This window comes from Indicator indicator, chromosome 12 (genome assembly GCF_027791375.1).
Source record: "Indicator indicator isolate 239-I01 chromosome 12, UM_Iind_1.1, whole genome shotgun sequence".
Lineage (NCBI taxonomy): Eukaryota > Metazoa > Chordata > Aves > Piciformes > Indicatoridae > Indicator > Indicator indicator.
The window spans coordinates 26249478-26270429 of record NC_072021.1 but is presented as its reverse complement, the minus strand read 5'-3'; the positions used below and the strand labels follow the sequence as shown (position 1 = coordinate 26270429).

The 20952-nt window shown below is 43.6% G+C and overlaps 2 protein-coding genes across 3 annotated transcripts; one reads left to right on the top strand and one right to left on the bottom strand.

Annotated features, from left to right (window-relative positions):
* Window positions 1-12: 12 nt before the first annotated feature.
* Window positions 13-5878, bottom strand: RBIS (ribosomal biogenesis factor). Of its 2 annotated transcripts, XR_008489189.1 has the most exons (4): window positions 5746-5878; window positions 1422-1538; window positions 781-901; window positions 107-139 (listed from the first exon to the last, which is right to left on the bottom strand). XR_008489189.1 is itself a non-coding variant. In XM_054385598.1 (3 exons), the coding sequence occupies exons 1-3, from the start codon at window positions 5863-5865 to the stop codon at window positions 71-73; spliced, it is 306 nt and encodes a 101-aa protein (XP_054241573.1). In that variant the 5' UTR covers window positions 5866-5878; the 3' UTR covers window positions 13-70. The 2 variants fall into 2 exon arrangements, 1 of the variants encoding a protein (XP_054241573.1); XM_054385598.1 differs by lacking the exon at window positions 781-901 and having other exon boundaries at window positions 13-139.
* Window positions 5879-7608: 1730 nt separating this feature from the next.
* On the top strand, window positions 7609-20746 carry LOC128970447 (carbonic anhydrase 13-like). Its single transcript, XM_054385631.1, has 7 exons — window positions 7609-7663; window positions 11921-12118; window positions 13720-13838; window positions 16820-16915; window positions 18419-18481; window positions 19034-19189; window positions 20561-20746. Exons 1-7 carry the CDS (start codon window positions 7633-7635, stop codon window positions 20672-20674), a joined length of 777 nt encoding a protein of 258 aa, XP_054241606.1. The 5' UTR covers window positions 7609-7632; the 3' UTR covers window positions 20675-20746.
* The last annotated feature ends 206 nt before the right edge of the window (window positions 20747-20952 follow it).

Genomic DNA, 20952 nt, shown 5'->3' with positions numbered 1-20952 from the left:
AACAAAGCCATGAGTATTTGTGATCTTCATTTCTTGCAATCTCCCCACTGTCCATTATGTCCATTATCCATTACAACTGAGAGAGCAGGCTTGTGGCAGCATCCACGTTTGCTGGTTCCTCTTCCAGATTTGTGGAAATCTGAAAAGAAATGAGTTTCAGTTTAAAGTAGAAAGCAGGATCTTTTTCTCTGCTTGGAAAAAAAGCCACTACTAAATACCTGTTGTCTGAAAGATTAGTTTGCCTTTATGTATTTAATTTTGGCTGGTTTTGCAGTTACAGCTCAGTAATGTGGGGCATTACAGAATTCATTAAACTTGCCAGATAAGCAGCTAATACTTGATGCTGCAGGAGAAAGCATCATGCCAATACCATAACATACAGGGCCAAATGGATATAACCTCAGCTTTAGGGCAGGAGTGCTATCAACAACACTTACGCAGCTTTGGGGTGATCATATGCAGCAGTCTGGCACGTACAGCCAGCACAGGAGTGCTGCTACAGTCCAGACTCCTTGCTTCCTGCAAACAAACCCAGCAAGGGGCAGGGCTGCTGGCACCAACTGCCCTGGAAGCTTTGCACACCTTCATCCTGCTGACAACACTGTCACCTATGTTTCGTTTTTCCCTCAGCCTCTCTTTCAGCTCTTTGGCACTTGTTTTGTTGCTCTCAGCTGTATGGAAACTTGATCACCCCAGGCACAATAAACACTCCACTTGTGTCCACTTTTCCCAAGTTCCTCCCTCTACTTCCCCCAACAGCCAAGATGGAGTCATCCCTACCTTATCCCAGCCCTCTGCTTTCTCCCTCCCCCAAACCATGCCAGGAGCATCAGTTAGCATAAAGAACCAGTAGAGGAGAGCTCATCAGTTAATTACTTCTTGCACGAGGCTGCACATAGCCCTGTTTAATAGACAAAGGAAGACAAGTAAAACACTGTCTTGAACCCTAAGTGCTACAGGCAAGAGCTCTGCTGCAGCAACTGCTGTTTCAGGGGCTGGTGCTTTTGATGAAGGAATGTGAAGGCTCAAGAATCAGGGAAACTAGCAGAGCTGTTTGATTCAAAGCACTCTCAGGTGCTACAGGCAGAGAACAGCAAGGTTCATTCTTTCTGTGTATCCATACTGAAACCCAAGTCTCAAATCAAGGGGCTGGAATACGCTTTTAAAAGAAATCAATTAAACCCCAGCTAGAACATAATTTAACAATGTTTTGGAAGCATGATCCAGCTTGACTGCCTACCCTCTCCTCTCTTCAGCAGTTTAATAGCACTCAAGCATGCTAATCAGATTTCAGCACTGCCAGCCAGCTGAACTTCATGAAGCTGGGCTTAGAGCTTTCAAGAATCAGAGGCAGAAAATAATGCTCTGAACATGCAGGTTCCTTTCATTTCCCTCTTCAAAGCTGCAGAAAGCAAAGTTACCTTTTGATTCTTCTGAGGCTCTGCTGCATTGCCTTTTGATAGGTGCTGTATTTCCTTCTGAACTTCAGCAAATGCTTTATTTATTGTGCTAACTTTCTCAACGTTTCTAATGTTTATCTAGGAGGAAAAACAAATGCAGACAATGGTATTTTAATATAAATTCCATAGGCATGTGAAATGGCACCAGTTTTGTACAAGTACTGCACAGCCAGGGGTATATGCATAGCTTCCAAGATGGCTTTTCAATAGGTTTATCTGTTACTTCATTACAGCATCTAGTCATGTACAACTAATGTTTGAATAAACAAAAAAATATGAAAGCAGTTAAACTTGTTCTATTGGAAAGACAGCCCACAGTGACCCAGAAACAGAACACAGAGAAAACAAAAAAAAAACCCAGGCTGAGGCCAGGCCCTGCTGTACCACCCTCAGCAGCTCTTAGCTGGAGTGGAGTTCCAGGGAGGGCTCCTTCCTTCATTCTTACGGTGTCTGGATGCCAGCCCCCACCACAGCTGTTCTGTCACTCCCCTCCCCAACTGAACAGAGGAGAGAAAATATAATGAAAGCTCACTGGTCAAGGTAAGCACAAGGGAGATCACTCACCAAGCATTGTCATGGGCAAACCAGACTCAATTGGGGAAAATTAGTTTAATTTATGGACAATTGAATCAGAGAAGAATAATAAGAAATAAAACCAAATCTTAAAACACCTTCCTCCTACCCCTTCCTTCTTCCCAGGCTGAACTTCACTCTCCATTTCTTTACCTCCTGCCCCACCAGCAGCACAGGGTGACAGGGAATAGGGTCACTTCATCACACATCTCTCTTGCTCCTTCCTCCTCAGGGGGAGGACTCTTTACACTCTTCCCCTGCTCCAGCACGGGGTCATTCCCATGGGAGACAGTCCTCTACAAACCAACAAGAGTTCTTCCCACAGGTTACAGTTTCTCATGAATTGCTCCAGCATGGACCCTTTCTACAGGGTGTAGTCCTTCAGGACCAGGTTGTTCGAACGTGGGTCCCTGTGGGGTCACAAGTCAGGCCAGCAAACCTGCTCTTACATGACCTCCTCTCTCTCCACAGGTTCACAAGTCCTGCCTGGAGCCTACTCCAGCACAGGCTTCTCACAGGGTCCAGCTGCTCCAGCTTGGGGTCCTCCACCATTAACCTCCCTAAGCTTTGGGGGGCAGCCTTGCTATGGTATTCACCATAGGCTGCAGGGGAATCTCTGCTCCAGTGCCTGGAGCATCTCCTCCCCCTCCTGTTTCATTTGCCTTGGTGTCTGCACAGTTGTTTCTCTCAAATATTCTCACTCTTCTGGCTCCTGTTGCCCAGACATTTTTTTATTCCTTCTTAAATACTTTCTCACAAGGGCCCTACCACCATCACTGATGGGCTTGACCTTGGCCAGTGGTGGGTCTATCTTGAAGCCAGCTAGGCTTTATTGAATACAGAAGAAGCTTCTAGCAGCTTCTCACAGAAGACCCCTTGCTACCAGAACCTCGTCACACAAACCCAGTATAATTTGTACTGGATCTTGCCATTTTTAATTTCTTCCAGTAGTTTGTCTTTCAAGATCACACCTTGCATTCCTACTCATACATACTACAGTTTGGCCAACAATATTTACCAGATTTTCCTCTGGTATTTAAAGCAACTTCCATGGCTATATCAGACCAGGATGGTCCCAGGACACCTCAGCCTCACAAGTCTGCCTTCCCAAATAATCTCAGCAAAGATGCCTGCTTTTGATGGGGAAGAACTAAGACACATGATGTGCTCTGGGGACAGTTATCTGTGATAAAGGAGTAGGGTGAGTGCAAGGGGGTATAAACTCATTCACTGCTGCAGCAAAGGAAAATTCACCTGATCTCAGCCCTAGCACCTCTTGCTTCTAAAGCACCACACTTGGCACAGGACCATAGCCAGATAATGGCCTGTTACATTACATCACAAAGGTTCCAGAAGCAATGCTCATGCATCTTCAGGAAACATGCTGCTGTTCCAATGGCTACCCTTGCAACGCACCTCAGCATCTGACAGAGGCAGAAGCAAACCCAGAGTGGTTACATGCACCTTAGCTTTCAAAGCTTCCATAACTACACAGCATGCAGACATAAACAAGAACTCCACTTACTCTGAATGATTAAAAGAAACATCAGGTAGAAGACAGTGAGAGGCTGGCAGAACAGGCCTGCTCAGATGAGCACTTCAGCTCCTAATGAACTGGACAGTGACTTGAGAAACAGAGACTCAGCAACTCAAATCAGAGTGAAGGGGACCCTGGGCAATGCCATTTACAAAGGTCTCAGCTCCTTGCCTTCAGCCTCACAGGGCTGCTGAAAGGATCCCATCAGTTCCAGTATCTGATACTCCCAGCTACTCTGGAAGGACTCTTCCAGAGAAAAGAGGCTCTACAGCTATCATCTGTATCTACATCAAAAGTTGTTTGTTATAGAGAGCTTTCATGTATTAAACACATTTTTCTGAGCATCTCCCAACGCTGCTTAATGGGAAGTAAATCTCCAGAGGCTTAATGAATTAAATACAGCTTCAAACACATGGAATAAAATTTTACTCCTAATAAGCTGCTGACTTTTCATGAGTATGTTTTCTTAAACCTGTTCTCCCTTTATTATACAAAACCCTCCAGACTAAGTGGAGATGTGACGCCAGCAACGTGAAATTGTTTATTTCCAAAGTTTGCTGCCTTCTTGTTGTCTACCAGATTAACTTGTCAAGTGGCTTGAGCCTGCAGGAGAAAATTTGAAAGGGCCTTTTTTTAGAGCTGCTATTTAACTCTGCTTGCCCAGCAGACTGCAACTAAACCTCATGGGCAGAGTAAGCCACTACCTTTCTGCTTCTAATATCAGATGCCCTTCTAGAGGGACCAACTAAACTCTCAGCAGATCACACAGCTCAGGCTGGAGGCAAGGTTTGAGAAGATACCATTTAATAACTTGTTACAACTAAGAGGAAAACTCTTGCTTCAAGCACCCCCAATCCTCTTCCCTGGTATCGCTCCCAGCCACACAACCTCTCTCCTTCCCCTGGGGAATGTAGTGCTCTCCAGGCATGAAAAAAGAGTAGTATTTTTTGCCTTTTTTTTTCACTTTTCCATTGCATTATTGTGCTAAAACAGCTCACAGAAGGGTCTGCACTCCATCACAGTCCATCCAAGGTGCTAGAACAGGGAAACCAGGAACTGAGAGTGCAACACATGGCAGTCCATGTTCCTACACCTGATCACTGAACCACACTGACACAGTTTTACTTGACAGCTGAGACAAAATGAACAGCTACTGGATCTGAAAAGGCTCCATCCTTTCTGATTTTTTCCCCAAAAAGTGCTTCTCTTTGCACTCATCCAGAACTGAGTTTAACTCACCAACCCAGCACAAAAAAATGCAAAATGCCATTTTAGTTGCTTTTGCAGCTGATCTAGCAAGTTTAACCACCTAGTATGTTATGAGTTCCCAAGCCAGCATCAAGAAGACCTGTGGGCACAGAGCCTGAAGCCTACTAATGGGGGCTGGGGTTGGGAACATGAAGGAGTAGGACTTCCCCCTGCAGTACCTGTGCTCAGTGGTTTGGATCAATCCACTCTGTTAAACCATACTCTGAATTACACCATCAGTGACACTGCAAATGTTGTCTAGTAAACAGAAACTCATTAAGCTGCTGATGCTGTTGTTTTCAGCATCGCATTCCCTAGGACATGCTGAGATGGTATCAGACACTTCCTAAATGACTCCTTTCAAGGAGAACAGCTTGAAGTTTTATGTGGCTGATGCCGGCAGGAGATTAGTCAAATATCTCATGCTTCTCATTTTGATGATGATAACATCCAATATAAAACTAATTTTCACGTGGAAATTGTGTATTTTGCAGTTTTGTATCCAGAAGGATACTGTCCATAAGCCAGCTCTATTTAATCAGTCATAGAATCATAGAATGGTTTGGGTTGGAAGAGACTTTTAAAGGTCATCTAGTCCAACCGCGCTGGAAAGAGCTGGGACATCTGCAACTAGAGCAGGTTGCTCAGAGTTCATCCAACCTAACTTAGAATGCCACCCTCAGCGTAAGAAGGTTCTTCATTTCACCTAGTGTAAACCTCCTTTTAGTTAAAAGCCCCTTGTCCTGTTGCAACAGGCCCTGCTAAAATCTTTCATATAAGCCTCCTTTAAGTACTTAAAAACATAAGAGAAAAGGCCGCACCGGCCCGGAGGAAACCCCACGGAAGCGGCCGGGCCTGCTGGGCCGAAGATTCGGCTAGGGTTTACGGGCGACGCAGAAGAACTGAAGCCCTCCGCCCGGCACTCACCTGCTTCAGCCCGGAGGTGACGGCTCGCGCCTTGCCCTTGGTCTTGGCCTTGACGGCACCGCTGTGGGCGATATGGAAGACGCTTACCTTCTTGGCCGCCCGCGAACGACTCTTGCCCATGGCGGCCACAACACTCCGGCGCCTGCCGATGACGTCACGTCGGTGCGCCAGGGAAGCCTCCAATCGTCATTTCCAGCACTGCCAGGGCGGCAGCGCCCAGCGGCGCCGGCAGGGGGCGCCGACACCTTACTGCTCTCCGCCCGCCTCTGCTTGTGCCTGAGCATTGAGATGGGGACGGCAGCGGGACTGGGAATGGGAACAGTAAACGGAATGGGAGCGGGAATGAGAACGGGAACGGGAAGGAGAATGGCAACAGGAGCGGGGCGAGGTCCCGGTCGCAGTGGTTGCTCCCTGCCTGCCCGCACCTTCTCCCGTTCTTCCAAGCACAGCCGAACTCAGCTTTCCGTGCCTGGATGTCCAGGGAAACGCCGCGGTGCCAAACACGTGTCTGGCAGTGCCCGAAACGCCGGGTGTGCGAGAAATAAACAAGTTCGGGAAGCCTTCATGTGTCACGGGCCCCACGTGTGAAACGTGCAACTGCGTCCAGTTCTGGAGCCCCTATTACAAGAGGGATATGGCCATGCTGGAACGTGTCCAGAGGAGGGCCACCAGGATGAGCAGAGGGCTGGAGCACCTCTCCTATGAGGACAGACTGAAAGAGTTGGGGCTGTTCAGTATGGAGAAGAGTAGGCTCCGAGGTGACCTTATTGTGGCTTTTCAATATTTGAAGGGGGCCTACAAGAAAGCTGGGGAGGGACGTTTTAGGATATCAGGTAGTGATAGGACTAGGGGGAATGGAATAAAGCTGGAAGTGGGGAGATTGAAGCTGGAAGTGGGGAGATTGAGGCTGGACGTGAGGAAGAAGTTCTTCACCATGAGAGTGGTGAGAGCCTGGAATGGGTTGTCCAGGGAGGTGGTTGGGGCCCCATCCCTGCAGATGTTTAAGGCCAGGCTGGATGAAGCTGTAGCCAGCCTGATCTAGTGTGAGGTGTCCCTGCCCATGGCAGGGGGGTTGGAACTAGATGATCCTTGTGGTCCCTTCTAACCCTGACTGATTCTATGATTCTATGATCCCTTCCAACCCCATGCAATCTGAATCTGTTCATCTGTAGTGGGTTCTCCTATACTGTTCAGTTTCAAGACTCAGCTTTAACAGGGTGCTGGACCGTCTCATTTAAACTGCACTATCGTCTAGGAAGGCTGGCCCAGATGATCCTTGGGGTCCCTTCCAGCCGGGTGGGCAGCGGGGGCCAGGCAGACTCCCTCGCCTTGCTGTGCTTGCGTAGCTCACGGAATCTTTTGGGCTGGAGAAGACCTTTAAACATCAATGAGTCCAAATACTCTCCAACTCTGCTAAGGCTAGTACTAAACCATGTCCCTCAGCACCACATTTCTGCCTCTTTTAAACACCTCCACAGATAGCGGTGCTACTCTGGGGAGGGGGGAAACTGGCAGGAACGGGCAAGGGAGATAGTCCCAAGAACAGGCATTTATCCCCCGTCTGTCTTTGCCGCACTCGTACCCTGCGCGGAAGGGCGGCTGGTGGAGGAGTGACACACCTTTAGCGTTCTCTTGGAGCGGTTCCCTGCTAGGGGCACGCTGGGTGGTGGAAGGCTGCGGGATATGACCTGCAGGGACAGGGGCGAGGACCGGCAGGGATAGGGATGGGGCCGGGACCGGGCTGGGCGGGCGCGGAGCGCTGCCGGCTCCTTATCGGCGCCCGAGCATCGGGGCGTCACCGCCCGTCGCCTTCAAAGAGGGCGGCGGTGACGGTGCGGCCGTCTACTCCCGTCTCAGCCCGTCCCGTCCCAGCAGGAAATCAGAGCCATGCTGCACTGGGGATACGAGGAGCACAACGGTAAGGTGGGCAGCAGAGAGGGACCGGGGCGCCTTCCGAGGGGCCGTCGCGGCGGTCGCTCCTTCCTCGGCCTGCGGAGCACTGCCGAGGGCAGCTTGTGCAGGTGACTTCGGCAGCTCCCCAGCCTGGGAGAAAGCTGAATGAGCTGAAGTGCTGCCGAGGCTTCGCAACGTGAAAGCGAGTGTATTTTTGCCTGGGAGCGATGCTAGGCTGGCTGCTGACAGAAGCATTCCATCATCCGCGAGTCGGGGACCAGCGCTGGCTCCGAACCGGGTCGCTCTCCCTTTTAGAATTCCGTTTGCTTGTCTGGTTGGTCACTTGTGAGTGTTTGTTAGACGGTCACACCGAAGGGAGCTGCTGTGTGAGCTCTCTGATTTTGCTGTGTGCTGCTTCTCTCAGCCGGTGGAAAATGTTAGGTTCCAGCATCGGTCATTTGAATGTATAATTACGCACATCAGAGGAGATGCTTGGGGATTTTAGTTGTTTCATGCTTTCCTTAATCTTGTCGGTCTTTGAAGTCCCAAGATGTGCTCATCAACAGCGTTAAAGACTTTCCTCTGTTTTGCATTGTAAGTGATGCAAACGCTGCTCCTGCACACAGGCCGGCTCACAAGTCATGCAGGTGAAAATGAAAGCGCTTTTGTAACTGGAGACTCAGCTCTGATTAAAAAAAAAAAAAAAAAAAAAGGCATCACTTATGTTCTCATTATAATGCCCAGAGAAATAAAACCCCATGGCTGTAAAGGGAGAGCTATATATTTGCATGTACTGCTACTACCAGTAGGAATATGCTTCAGATAGACTATTACCGAGAGTTTGGACTGCTGTTTGCACAAGTCCTAACCCCGGCCCTTCTGTTCCACCTTTTCTGGATAGATGTACTTTTCCTGAAAAACTGGGTGGTGGTGGACAGCAGTGATGTTGCAATGATTAAGGTGTGTTATCTACTCTTGTGCAGTCTACCACTCCCTTGAAGATGTAAATGAGCATTTTTCAAATTTGTTTCTCTGTTTCCAAGGGTGCTGTGGACTTCACCTGCACTGTCCAGATAAGAAGTCCACTTTCCCTTCCTCCTCTGCTATTCTCATCTTCTAGGAAGGGGAGGGCACCAGAAATTGTATCAGGGTGGCCCTGGACCTTGCTTGAGGCCCCATTTCTCCAATAAAATTCTGTTTACTGACTGATAACATATTTGGGGTGGAGTCTGACTTTCTCTCTCTCCTTTCTTGGAGTTCCCAGTAGCTACAGGGTAGGTGGTTCTTCATCCTCCTTCCCCCTGCATCTCCACCTCCTTCCCCCTGCATCTCAGAGGAAACTAAAGGAGAGAGGCATGGATATCCAACACATAAGCACTCTTCCTTAAAATCAGATTTATTACTCATCTCTTTCTTTTTCTTTTTTTTTTCCCCACGGTTTTGCTTGTTTCTTGTTTGGCTGAGTAGCAGATGCAGTAGATTACTCTAATTCTTGAAAAATTTTGTTGCCTTGCATGACCCTGAAAATAGTTTCCTTGAAACTAAGATTAACTTTTGCAACCGAGGTAGAATCAAAGTGAAATTAATTAAGTATAGTGCAGTCCTATATTAAAGTTGACTTCCTGAAGAGTTGGAAAGACATCTGCATTTACTCTGAGTTCTGCATTTGTTAGTCGCAGTGATGCAGTGATAAAAGCACTGTTTGTTTTTTTAAGTCAAAAGAAAAGTCATTTGCTCCTTAGCAATAATAACTGCAACATAAATCGTTTGCATGAAGTAAACTGTCAAATATTCCACGTGTCTGCATACATGGCATATCTGTGTAAAAGGACATTGGCTAACTTATACACAGGATTAAATTTGAAAGGTCAACTGTGTGGCAGTCTTTTGTTACTGGGAGATGCTTAATCATCATAGCAAAACATGGTTTTAGTCATCTGAGCTAAGGACAAGTACCAAAACAGGTACAATGTCTTTTTAGAACTGAAGTTTATTGTTGAATAATTAGCTAATGACAGAGTCACAACCTTGGGTCCTCTTTTTGACACACTCAGAGTATTTCTGAATGCAAACAATTCATAATAATTAATGTACAATAACCGTATTTATTTCTGAGATAAAGCAGTAGTACCAAGTAGCTAAGCACATAACTATATTTTGCCTTTCCTCAGTTAAGGTCTGCCTGAAACATTAAAATTAAACAGCAATAAGCTTTTTCTAAGCATCCCAAATCACAGCAGTTAAGTATAACTGATGGGGTGGTGCTTCTTATGAATAAAACTTACATCCCCAACTACAGGGTACCATGATCTAAACACAATTAAAGATGTATCAGATGCAATTAAAATATCAAAGAGCTTTCATGACCATTTGTGAAGAGAGAAGAGTTAAAGTTCTGCGTTTAAAACCAAGTAGGATTTTTATCTTCTGCCTCAAAAGTATTTTCCTTAACAAGTTTACTTGATGAAGTCATTAACAGAGTCTTCTTAACAAACTCAGGACTGAAGGTCTTTGCCTTTGTTCCGCCCGAAGATTAAGTTTTAGGCTGGTCTTTACAAGCTACTCCTTCCCTCTTCCATTTTTTTGTGCTGCTGAGAGAAGGCTCAGTCTCTGCCCAGGTGGCTGTGCAGAATGCTTCCCCACCATGCCTGGAGGCACATCCTTCCCTGATTTACTGCTTGGGCTGTCTTAGCACCTGTGAGTCTCTGAGCTGTGTTCATTTCTATTGAAGTGAAGGAGAGAAAACTGCTGACAATTTTTGATGTTTGGCTATTAATCACAGTGTAACTTTTTTTTTTTTTTTTTTTTTTTTTGTCATCATGTTTAAGTGCTAAGCCATCCACAAAGACCCAAACCAACGTGCTGATTCTTAGACTGAGATCAATTACCTTCAGTATAGGGATTTATGAGAATTTCCAGTGACGCAGATTTTACAAGATCAGTTTCACATGCTCACATGTAAGATTTTACTATATCCAGTCTCAGTTATCATGCTTCTTAACCATGATAAGCCTGGAGGAAAAACAAGTGCTATGCTCTTTATAATACTGCAGACTTTTCCCTTTTCCCTTACCTGGCCTTCATTTCCATCCTAAACCTTATTTTCTACCTTTACCTTATAGAACATATTTTCCAAGCAACTCATTCCTATTTTTCTTCTTTAGCCTCTTTCCATGTTGTCTATTATTTAAATATAGTTCACCAATGGTACATATGTTCTTACTGAGGACTCTCTGATGTTTAGTACGTAAGAACAGGCACCTTACACGTCTCCTCTGTTAATTGTGTCTTACTATCTGAGAATGACATTCCATTTTTCTTACATCCACATTCTTGATTTACAGAGGCATTGCTTTTCAGCTGGCTTTCAGCTTAGCTTGCATGGAGAGAGGAAGGTTAACTCGAGATCACTAGTACTAAAAACTTCTTTAGTGTTTTGATGTCTAGCTAACTCTAGTGAATGGTGGTGCAACTGTGTCTGGAAGGTCTACTGTCATTTTTTTGGCAGGAGGTGGTAGAAATGGAAACCTTGTGCAGGCAGTGCTGTTCTGAGAGTTCCTGTTGTTTGCTGATTTTGTCAGCACTATGCATGTGTGTGTGTATGTGTGCCTGTGTAGACTCTATGAGTAGAGGGTGACTCTCTTGTGTTGTGACACCTGGTTTGCAGGATTGATGCGCCTGTAGGAGGTGATCAGTTGTGCAGCAATGTTTAGCTTGCAGACACTGCCATCAAGCCCCAGGAGAGTCCATGCCACCACTCAGCCTTTTTGTCTTGTCCAGTGTAGTCAGCAGAAGGTCTTTTGCAGCCAGTGACTAAGCTATTAAAAAACCCTTAATGCAGGTATTTGGGATAGATAAGAGGCAATTCTTGGAGATATAATGAGACATGGTATTAGGCAAAAAATAGCATGTCAAAAATGTATTGGTACACAGTGCCTGTTAGATACTTGCTAGGATGCTTGACTTGACTGACCCTTTATTGGCTATATCTTGTCCATAGTTGAATTGAATCTTAATAATTATGTGAATAATTATCTACCTACTGCATGTGGCCTTGCTCAAAGGTCAAATAGAGTTAGATACACTATGCAAGGTAGATAAAGGGGTCCAAGAACTGCTGTTGCAATTTGGTACAGCAAAAGTAGCAGAATATTTTGATCTGTGTTTTTCTGATGCACCCTTTTTGAATTTAGAAGGTACAAACAAGAACAATTCAAGCAGAGTCTTCTTTCATATGAAGCAAGGCACTGCTATCAATTTAGACTTCTCCAATGCATTGCAGGGCCTGCCCACTGGAATGAGGTTTTTCCTGTCGCCAATGGAGACCGTCAGTCACCCATTGACATCAAAACTGAGGAAACCAAGTATGACCCCTCTCTCCGTCCTCTAAATCCCAGTTATGATCCAGCTTCTGCCAAAATCATCCTTAACAACGGGCACTCCACCAGTGTTGAGTTTGATGACACCATCAACAAATCAGGTTTGTTTCTTTCCTTTCCACTGTATCTTCTTCAGCTGTTTCCTGAATAGAGCACATACGGCCTGGGCACGTCTCACCAGATGAGAGATTCCTTTTTTCCCCCTGCCTTTCAGCATGATGCAATGTGGGAACATATTTGGACACAATTTTGAGGTTGCATTTCTCAGAAAGTGCTGGGGTTCCATTTTCTCAACGATGATTTGATCCACCTCAACCAGCTAGACAGTGCCAGCACTCCAGTTTGAACGGTGTTGTGTACAACTTTTCAAATGCTGCTCTCTCTCACTGCAGATGAATCCTTTGTGTCTCATTACAGGTTCATTCCAACTGAATCGCTCAAGTCTCTTACCTGACTTTAGCTGCAGGTTTGGTTATACATTTTTTTCCCTTTTTACAATCCATACCTGGACTTCTTGTGTCAGGAAAGAGCCAATACAAAACAAACAAAATATATCCCAAGTGATCCCTGTAGAAGCATGTTTTTGAGTTGATGTTTTAAGGAGGTTATCTATTTTTCCCCCACAGATAAATATCCCCAGTTCCTTTTCATTAGCCAAGCTACTTGTATTCACAGATAGGCAGCTTAAAAAATTCTTCTTTCATCTTTATTTAGTGTATTTTGTTCCTAACATTGCTTAGGTTCTGGACTAAACCTATAATAGATAAAAAAGTTACTATTGTCCTCTCCAGTGCTCTTAATTTAAAAACCATTTGATTAAAGCTCCCATCTTTCCCCATTAAAAACTCCATGATGAGCCAGTGCACCAGCCCAGGGAAATTACCAAGCCCTCAGAGGAGATATGGAGCTGGGAAGGTGGAGCGGTTAGTTTTGCAGTCAATAAGGAGCCTTTCTGAATGTGATTCATAATGTGAATGCACCACTTGTGCAGAGGTGCAACTCTGATCCTCAAAAGATGAGGACTTGCAAAAGCAAAACGAAAAGCCCACTCATATGTGCTAAGCTGACTAGACTAGACTATTTCAACTGGAAGGGACCTACAACAGTCATGTAGTTCAACTGCCTGACCACTTCAGGGCTGACCAGCTTGGGGCATCGAACCCTCTCTAGGAAGCCTGTCCCAGTTTGACCACTCTCTCGGTAAAGAAACGCTTCCTAATATCCAGTCTAGACCTCCCCTGGAGGGAAGATCTCAGCATCTCCCTCTCTACTTCCTCTCCTCAGGAAGTTGGGAGAGAGCAATGATATTTTTGATCCTCCCTTTTATTCATAAAATCTGTATTTTAAGCTTAATTTCTCAGTGATTCTTTTAAATATATTCAAGAGAGGAAACCACTGGCAAAACAGAAACATTTTCCCATCTTCCGAGATATCCAACCCATAGCAAGATGAACCTGGTGATAACAAACATACCCTTTAGTAAGCCATAACACACACATCTACACAGAAATGCAATTTTAAAAGTCATATCCTGAACAAGTGAGGGTTCCTGTAGTACTTAAAAGAAACAGGAAGCCATCCAAGACAACTTTTGAGAAGAAGTAGAGGACTGTCTGAAGACTGAAGTCTCATGTGAGGTTAGAGATGTGGGTAGCAGCTCTTGTGCCTGCAGTGAAGCCTTTTCCTCTGCTTGGGTTTCCAGTGCTGACCGGGGGGCCTCTCAGTGGGACCTACAGGCTGCGCCAGATTCACTTCCATTGGGGGTCCAACGATGAAGCCGGCTCCGAGCATGCAGTGGATGGGATGAAGTATGCAGCAGAGGTAAGGTTTTACATGGAATCATCTGTACATCTAAGCTTGTGACTAGTTTTCCACTGTGAGAATAATGTTGCTCCTCCTGTTCCCACCTTTCGTTCTCCCTTCATTTTACTGAAAGACAAGCAATCTTCCTGATGTGTTGCATGTTTGGTCCTTTCTCAAAGGAGAACCTATTTGAAAGCTTTGGAGAGGATTAAAAAAGGAGTACGGAAGACAAGATCTTGATAAGAGCAAGATTTAATGTTCAAGAGTTATTTTAAACTGTCTTTCACTGTCTCTTCTTTGGAGAATATTTTCAAAGTCAGCTTCAGTTACACAAAGTTGTTTGATTTGGGGCCTGTGCAGTGTAAAGATTATGCAAGACTTAGGAGTGCTGCGCACATACTTCAGACAGTAGAAGAGTTTTCTGGGGTTAAAAAGAAGTAAAAAGTGTAAAAATACTTGGTAATGGACAAATAAAAGGCATAATACTAAAGAAGAAAAATGTATGCACAGTGATGTGATCAGATTTGACTGAAAATGCTATAAGAGATAGAGGTCAGGGAAAAAAAATCATTTTTCTAACACTAATGGAGAAAAAGTGACATTTGCAGTGTTTAAAGGCTTATGTTTTCCACAGGAACCAGGTGAGATGGAATATAAAGAATTAATAAAGGTGCTTTAAAACCATTAAGTACCAAAACCAAATTTCTAGCTGAGAAAATATATATGTGTTTCCCATCTAAGAAACCAAATGGAAGGAGAAAATATGTCTGAATTTCTAGACAGTCTAAAAACCTTTCCAGTACCTGTTGGTCGGGTAATCCGCCACAAGAAGCTGTCTAGATGTCGCTTTGGCTTTGGGATAAGAAACCCAGAATTAAGATCAAGGCTTCTGAGCACTGTTTACACAAAAAAGAAAATACCTCAAAAGGAGACATGAAGATGGTTTCAGTGCTCACCTTCTTAATGAAGATGAATAAGATTTCAAGAAAAAGCATCAGCTGAACTGAAGAAAGAATTAGTGTACAGGTAAAGACGACTGCAAAGTTCATCCCCTTAAGCCCACCGGAAGCAGAAGGGATCCATGACTCCATTCTTTGTGGCAACGTATGGTCTGATCAAGGTCTCCTCACAAGCTGCAGTGACAGAGCGGTGGTAAGACGGAATATATTCCTTAAAGAGAAGTCACAAGCCATTGAGAACGGGGCTGTACCCAAAAAGTGTTTCACAGCTCTGTTTGGGGGCTTTGGTTTCTGCAGGGGTTGGTTTGGGGGGTATGGGCAAAGCTAAGAGGGAGTGTGGGAGTGGGTTTTAATTAGTTGTGGGAAATTCCTCTTTTGTTCTTTGTTGGTTTTTTTCCTTTTAAAAAAAATCTACAATAAAAGTCAATTCTGAGTATCTGTTTCCTTCTTCTGTATGTAAAAATGTAATTGTTTAAAAGTTGTTCAACGTAGGTTTTGTGGACTTATAATAGTGAGTCGTGCAGGCACTGTGAGCTCCAGGATACTAATGCACCTGAGAATGCTTGAACTTATGATATTCTTAGCAACTTTCCTTCAAGGATCTCTGAAGCTGTAAGCCAGCATGTGTTTCATCATGAGCATACATGTGTAACAAATCAGTGTGATTCCTTTCTTGCTGGAACTAATGTTTCAGCAGTTTAGAGCCCAAGTGCTTAACAAACAGTAATTATATTCTGCAGCACGAACTAAGAGCTTCATTTTACAGATAAGCAAAATTGAAACTCAGAGGCTAAGCATGGATTGAGATAAAAATGAAAAAATGTTCACACTCTAGATCCTGATTTCAGCCATACAACTACATTGCTTCCCATATAAAATCTTCAAAGCAGCTTCCAGCTGTCCTAAATTTCTCTTACTTTTGAGGTTTTGAAGTGCTCCAAAGCTGAAGTGTTCCAGAAGGAAGCCTTTTTTTTTTCAAGAGTTCCTATCAGTTTAAGTCACTCAGCACAGCTGCTTTTCAGCCCTCCAATAAAGTCAAAAGTCTGAAAAGATAGTCACCAATTTTAGAAAAGCCAGTCTCATGCCCTGCTTCTGAGCCTCTCTTTCCTTATCTAAAAACTATGGGTAATCAAATTTACTAATCCACTGAGGATTTGTGAGAGTAATTAATGTTTGTGAAGTACTTGGTCTTAAGCCCTGTGTGAGTGTTTGTGCTCTCTCTAGTTTGGCAGTTGGACCGTTGCTCAAGGCTGTGATGTCCTGGAACTTCCCGGGAACCAGGAGCATGGCCAGGATTTAGAAAACCTGGCTTAGCAGAAAGGACTGAGTTGGTATGGGGATAGACATCACAGAGCTTTTCTTTCCCCTCCTGGCTAGGTAGTATCTTTAAGCTACTTAAGCAACTACCACAGGACAGCTCCAGAATAAAGCACATTGGAAATGCAAATGCTCGTGTGAGATAATCAGCTGCTTGGAAGTGCCTTACTACTGACAATCATAGACAATTACATTCAGAAATGAAATTTTGATGTTCAGCTTAAACTAAACAAGGGAAAAAGGGTCAGTGCAACTTTAATGTGCATTCCCCTGCCTATTTTCTAGCTATTTATGTGGCTGATTAATGTTACTGAACACTTGATTAAGGAGAAAGAGGAGAAACTAGTAACTTTCTCATGATTTTCAATCACTTTTTAAAATCAGCTGTACTAAAAATGGATTTAAAAGCTGCAGTTATATAAGTATAAAATAGCTTGTCTTAGCTTCTCTGTTTAAAATCTGGGAACCCAGCAGTAGTTTGCCAGGCACTCTACTGTGTGGGTTGCTGCTAAATTTTGCACAGTCCCAGTCACTGACAATGGCTATTTGTATATTGTATTTGTGTGAACTATATATTTACCAATTTAAAACAATGTAGAACACTGAGTGGTTCTGGATGGAAAAGAGTAAAGTAGAGCATTAAAACCAGTAAAGGTGTAGCATTAATTTGTGACTATTTGAGTTCAGCGAGAGTTGATGCTGTCTGTGCCTCTTGCTTTCCAGCTTCATGTGGTCCATTGGAACTCAGAGAAGTATTCCAGTTTTGTTGAGGCAGCTCGTCAGTCAGATGGATTAGCAGTCATGGCTGTATTTCTGCAGGTAAGAAAAGAATGCCCCAGCTCTCCTAATAAATCAGCATTATGAGTCCAAAGGGATAATGGTGATGGCTGTTACAATTATTGCAAAGGAGACACCTATATTACATGGGCATCAAATCATACAGTTTCCTTCATACTGTTTACTTGGAAGCTGATCTTAGTTGAAAATTAAAAATATCAGATTAAGAGATTTTCAAGACAGTGAGACTCCTCAGTTTGCCTAGTCTGTACTCTTGTACAATGTAAAATGTGGAGGTTATCTCTGCCCCTGTATGGATCCCAATAACTTGTACTTGACTGTCAGGTTTCTTTAGGAGAGCAATCTGATATATTCAAATGCATTGATGTTGAGAGACATGGAACTGCTGGAGCAGGTCCAGAGGAGGTCCATGGAGATGATCAGAGGCCGGGAGCACCTGCCCTGTGGGGACAGGCTGCAAGAGTTGGGGCTGTTCAGCTTCCAGTACCTGAAGGGGGCCTGCAAGAAATCTGGGAAGGGACTGTTTACATGGGCTGGGATGTGGGGTGATGAGGATGAGAGGGACTGGATTGAAGCTTGAGGAGGGTAGATCTAGACTGGAGGTTAGAAAGAAATTCCTTACAGTGAGGTGGTGAGACACTGGAACAGATTGCCCAGGGAGCTTGTGGATGCCCCCTCCCTAGAGGTGTTCAAGGTGGATGAGGCTTTGAATGACCTGATCTAGTGGAAGGTGGAGGGCTTGGATCTAGATGATCTTTAAGGTCCCTTCCAACCTAAACCATTCTAGGAAGCTATGAATCTTGCACATTTTGTTTCTGAGATCCTAGTTGTTTCTGAAAAATAGTAAAACAGAAACTGGAGAACTTCCTTGTAATTGTTATATACCTTTTTACCTTTCATCTGTTTTAAGATGAATTTAAACTCTTGCAACAGTTTCATTGCCATCCATTTGAAGAAGCAGATGGAGACTTCACACATGATGAAGGACAGGGCTTTGGTCAAATCTCTGGTTTCTGCCTAGCTGTCACAGCTTCCTGAGCACAGCCAGTGCTGGTGCTGGCACAGTCATGGAGACGTTGCAAGCAGCTGCTTCAGAGCTGCTCCAGTAATTCTGTCTTACCAGTTTACATTATAAGGATTCAAGGAACATTTTGCTGGATTTCTTAGTGCATAAATAAGAATTAATTTTTCACTGTTTGAAGCAATTTACATTTCAGATACAAGCCTGCATCTTTTAATATCCTGCATATAAAGCATGAAAAATAAATTGCTTTTACTCCCCTGCAGTGTAAAGTTTGTGGGTCTTCTGGAGCTGAAGTATTGTCAGGGAGGGAGTGTATCTTCTCTATGACCAGTACTATCAAGCAGCTAGTCACAGGCTCATACTCACAAAATCCATCAGATCTCACACTCACATAAGTAAAGTTATGTAAAAGTTTCATTTTGCATTTTCTTTTTGATTATTTATTTTTGCTGTTTTTCTCTGGAGCTTAAACATTTTTTTTTCCCCTCTGGTGTTAATAGATTGGTGAATGCAACCCTCAGCTGAAAAAGATTACTGACCAGTTGGACACCATCAGAATCAAGGTGAATGAAAGCTTCTCAAAGAATGCTAATATTGGGGATTGCTTTGGAGTTTCATTGGGAAACTGGCCACTATTCCCTTAACCTTTGTGTTCTCTGGTCCCTAAGTTTCAGTGCTAACCATATCTAACTCTGACTTGGGACTGTTTAGGAGCATTCTTGTTAGGCAGAGTTAAAAACTAAGCAAACAATGAATAGTTTTTATGCAGCAGGAGATCAGAGGAAAAGGCTAATTCCTCCCAGAACCTAGTCTCTGACAAATCTTCTTGCCATGAGAAGAGTAACAGGGGAAGAATACACTTTATGACATCATCAGAAAGGCACTGGCTCACCTGTTGTGATTATGCAGGGTGCTGCCAGCCCACCCCATAGTGAAACAAGCTCTACCTCATTTGGCATTATTTATCTTGGCCTATTGCTTTTAAATAGTATTGCCCTGAGTATTTTTTTTTCTTTTTAGAAAGACTTTATTTAAGAAATAAAATGCTATATATATATAATTTATAATAACAATGATCTTTTCTTTCCCCCACCCTTTTTCTTTTTTTTTTACAGGGTAAAAAAGCACTATTCACAAACTTTGATCCTAGCTGTCTGCTTCCCAAGTCCCTAGACTACTGGACTTACTTTGGCTCTCTCACTGTTCCACCTCTTCTTGAGAGTGTCATCTGGATTGTTCTGAGAGAGCCCATAAGTGTTTGTTCTGAACAGGTATTTTTTGACTTTTCACTGTTATAGAAATGTTGCTTCTGTGAGACCTGAAACTATAAATGCCACCCAAAAATACATGTTTTGCAGACCTTGGCATTGCACACATTATCAAATTTCCAAAGGACAAAGTATCTCTATACACGTAAGGTCTTGCGGTGATAGGACAAGAGAGAACAGATTTAAGCTTGAGAGGGGCAGATTTAGACTAGGTAGTAGGAAGAAATTCTTTACACTGAGCTCAGTGGGGAAACACTGGGACAGGTTGCCCAGGGAGGTCATGGATGCCTCCCTGGGTGGGTGAGGTCCAGTGGAAGGTGTCCCTGTCCATGGTAGGGGGTTTGGAACTAGATGATCTGTAAGGCCCCAAACCATTCTATGAATCTGTGAATTTCTCGTTAAATGAAGCGTCAGGCTACATACCGATGCTGCAACAGTGCCACCAAGTGGGCTGATCATCTTCGGTATAAAGGGTTTTTCCCACTGGAGACAGATAGCTTCTCATCTTGGATACTGGCAAGTATGTCACCTGCAGAATCAATATTCAGGACACACTGTAACCCTTAATATTTTGGGTTTTGTTTTTTTTTTTTTTTTGCTCTTGGTGCAATGTGCCATTCAACATAATGCTGTATTATAATGGAATTCTTTTTGTGCTGTTCTACCTTTGTTAACCTAGAAGGGAAGTATGGTGGTATATAAAAAGTGCAAATACTGGAAATGCTAGAAATTGGAAAAAATAATAAACTTTAGGTTGGAAATCAGACTCAGGTTCCCAAGCTTTAGGCTTAGAGCTCTGATCTGCTGAGATCAGCTTAAGCAGAGAAGCTTATACTGAGGTATGAATAACTTGTTCTCTGTCTTCACAAGGGAAAAAATTGGAAACTCTCCTGATTTGAGTACATATAAAAAACACTGATTACAGAAGCTTCCTAGAGCACTATGCCTACTATTCCAGGTTATTTGGGAATATACTCATTGAATGAGAAGACATACACAGGTACATAGAAAAGAATCTTACATTTTTTGCACAAAACATTTCAGAATTGCCAAGCTATAAAATCAAACTAAAAACATTTAAAGTCCTAGTTTAGATCAGATTATGGAAGATGAAATGTGAATATATGAAACAAACAATCCTTCTGCACAGTTTCATTCTGACACATTTTGGGAGATTTTCTTGGTACTCATCATTTTCATTTGCAAAGACAGAAATGGTGAAATTGCTATTCCCCAAACATCATAGAAAAATGCATTTCCATTCATCCTTGAAGGAAAAAAGGTGACAAATGTCTTTAATGTTTACTTACCTGCCTTTTCATTAGGATGAGCATGAGGGTTTTCTGCTGAACCTTACATCTCTCTTGCTTGCAGCTAGCCAAATTCCGCAGCCTGCTGAGCACTGCTGAGGATGAGGTCGCCTGCTACTTGCTGAGAAACTTCCGGCCTCCCCAGCCTTTAAAGGGACGAGAAGTCAGAAGGAATTAAAAGAGTGAAGCCAGAGTAGTCTTCTTCTGAAACCCAAGGCTGAATTCATTGTAGTAGTTCATCTACTTTGTGATTTTCTTGGTTGTTTGTTTTTTTGGTTTTTTTTTGGGGGGGGGTTGTGAGTTGTTTTAGCCAATAGGTGTTGTTTAATTACTGATTACCATTCAGTCATTTCTCATAGACAAGCATGTCCTGAGTTGTTGCAGATTCATCAATGCTAACAGGTCTGACTGTGTTTGAGTGCCTTGGTTTGGGATCACTGAGGTGTTGGCATTGCA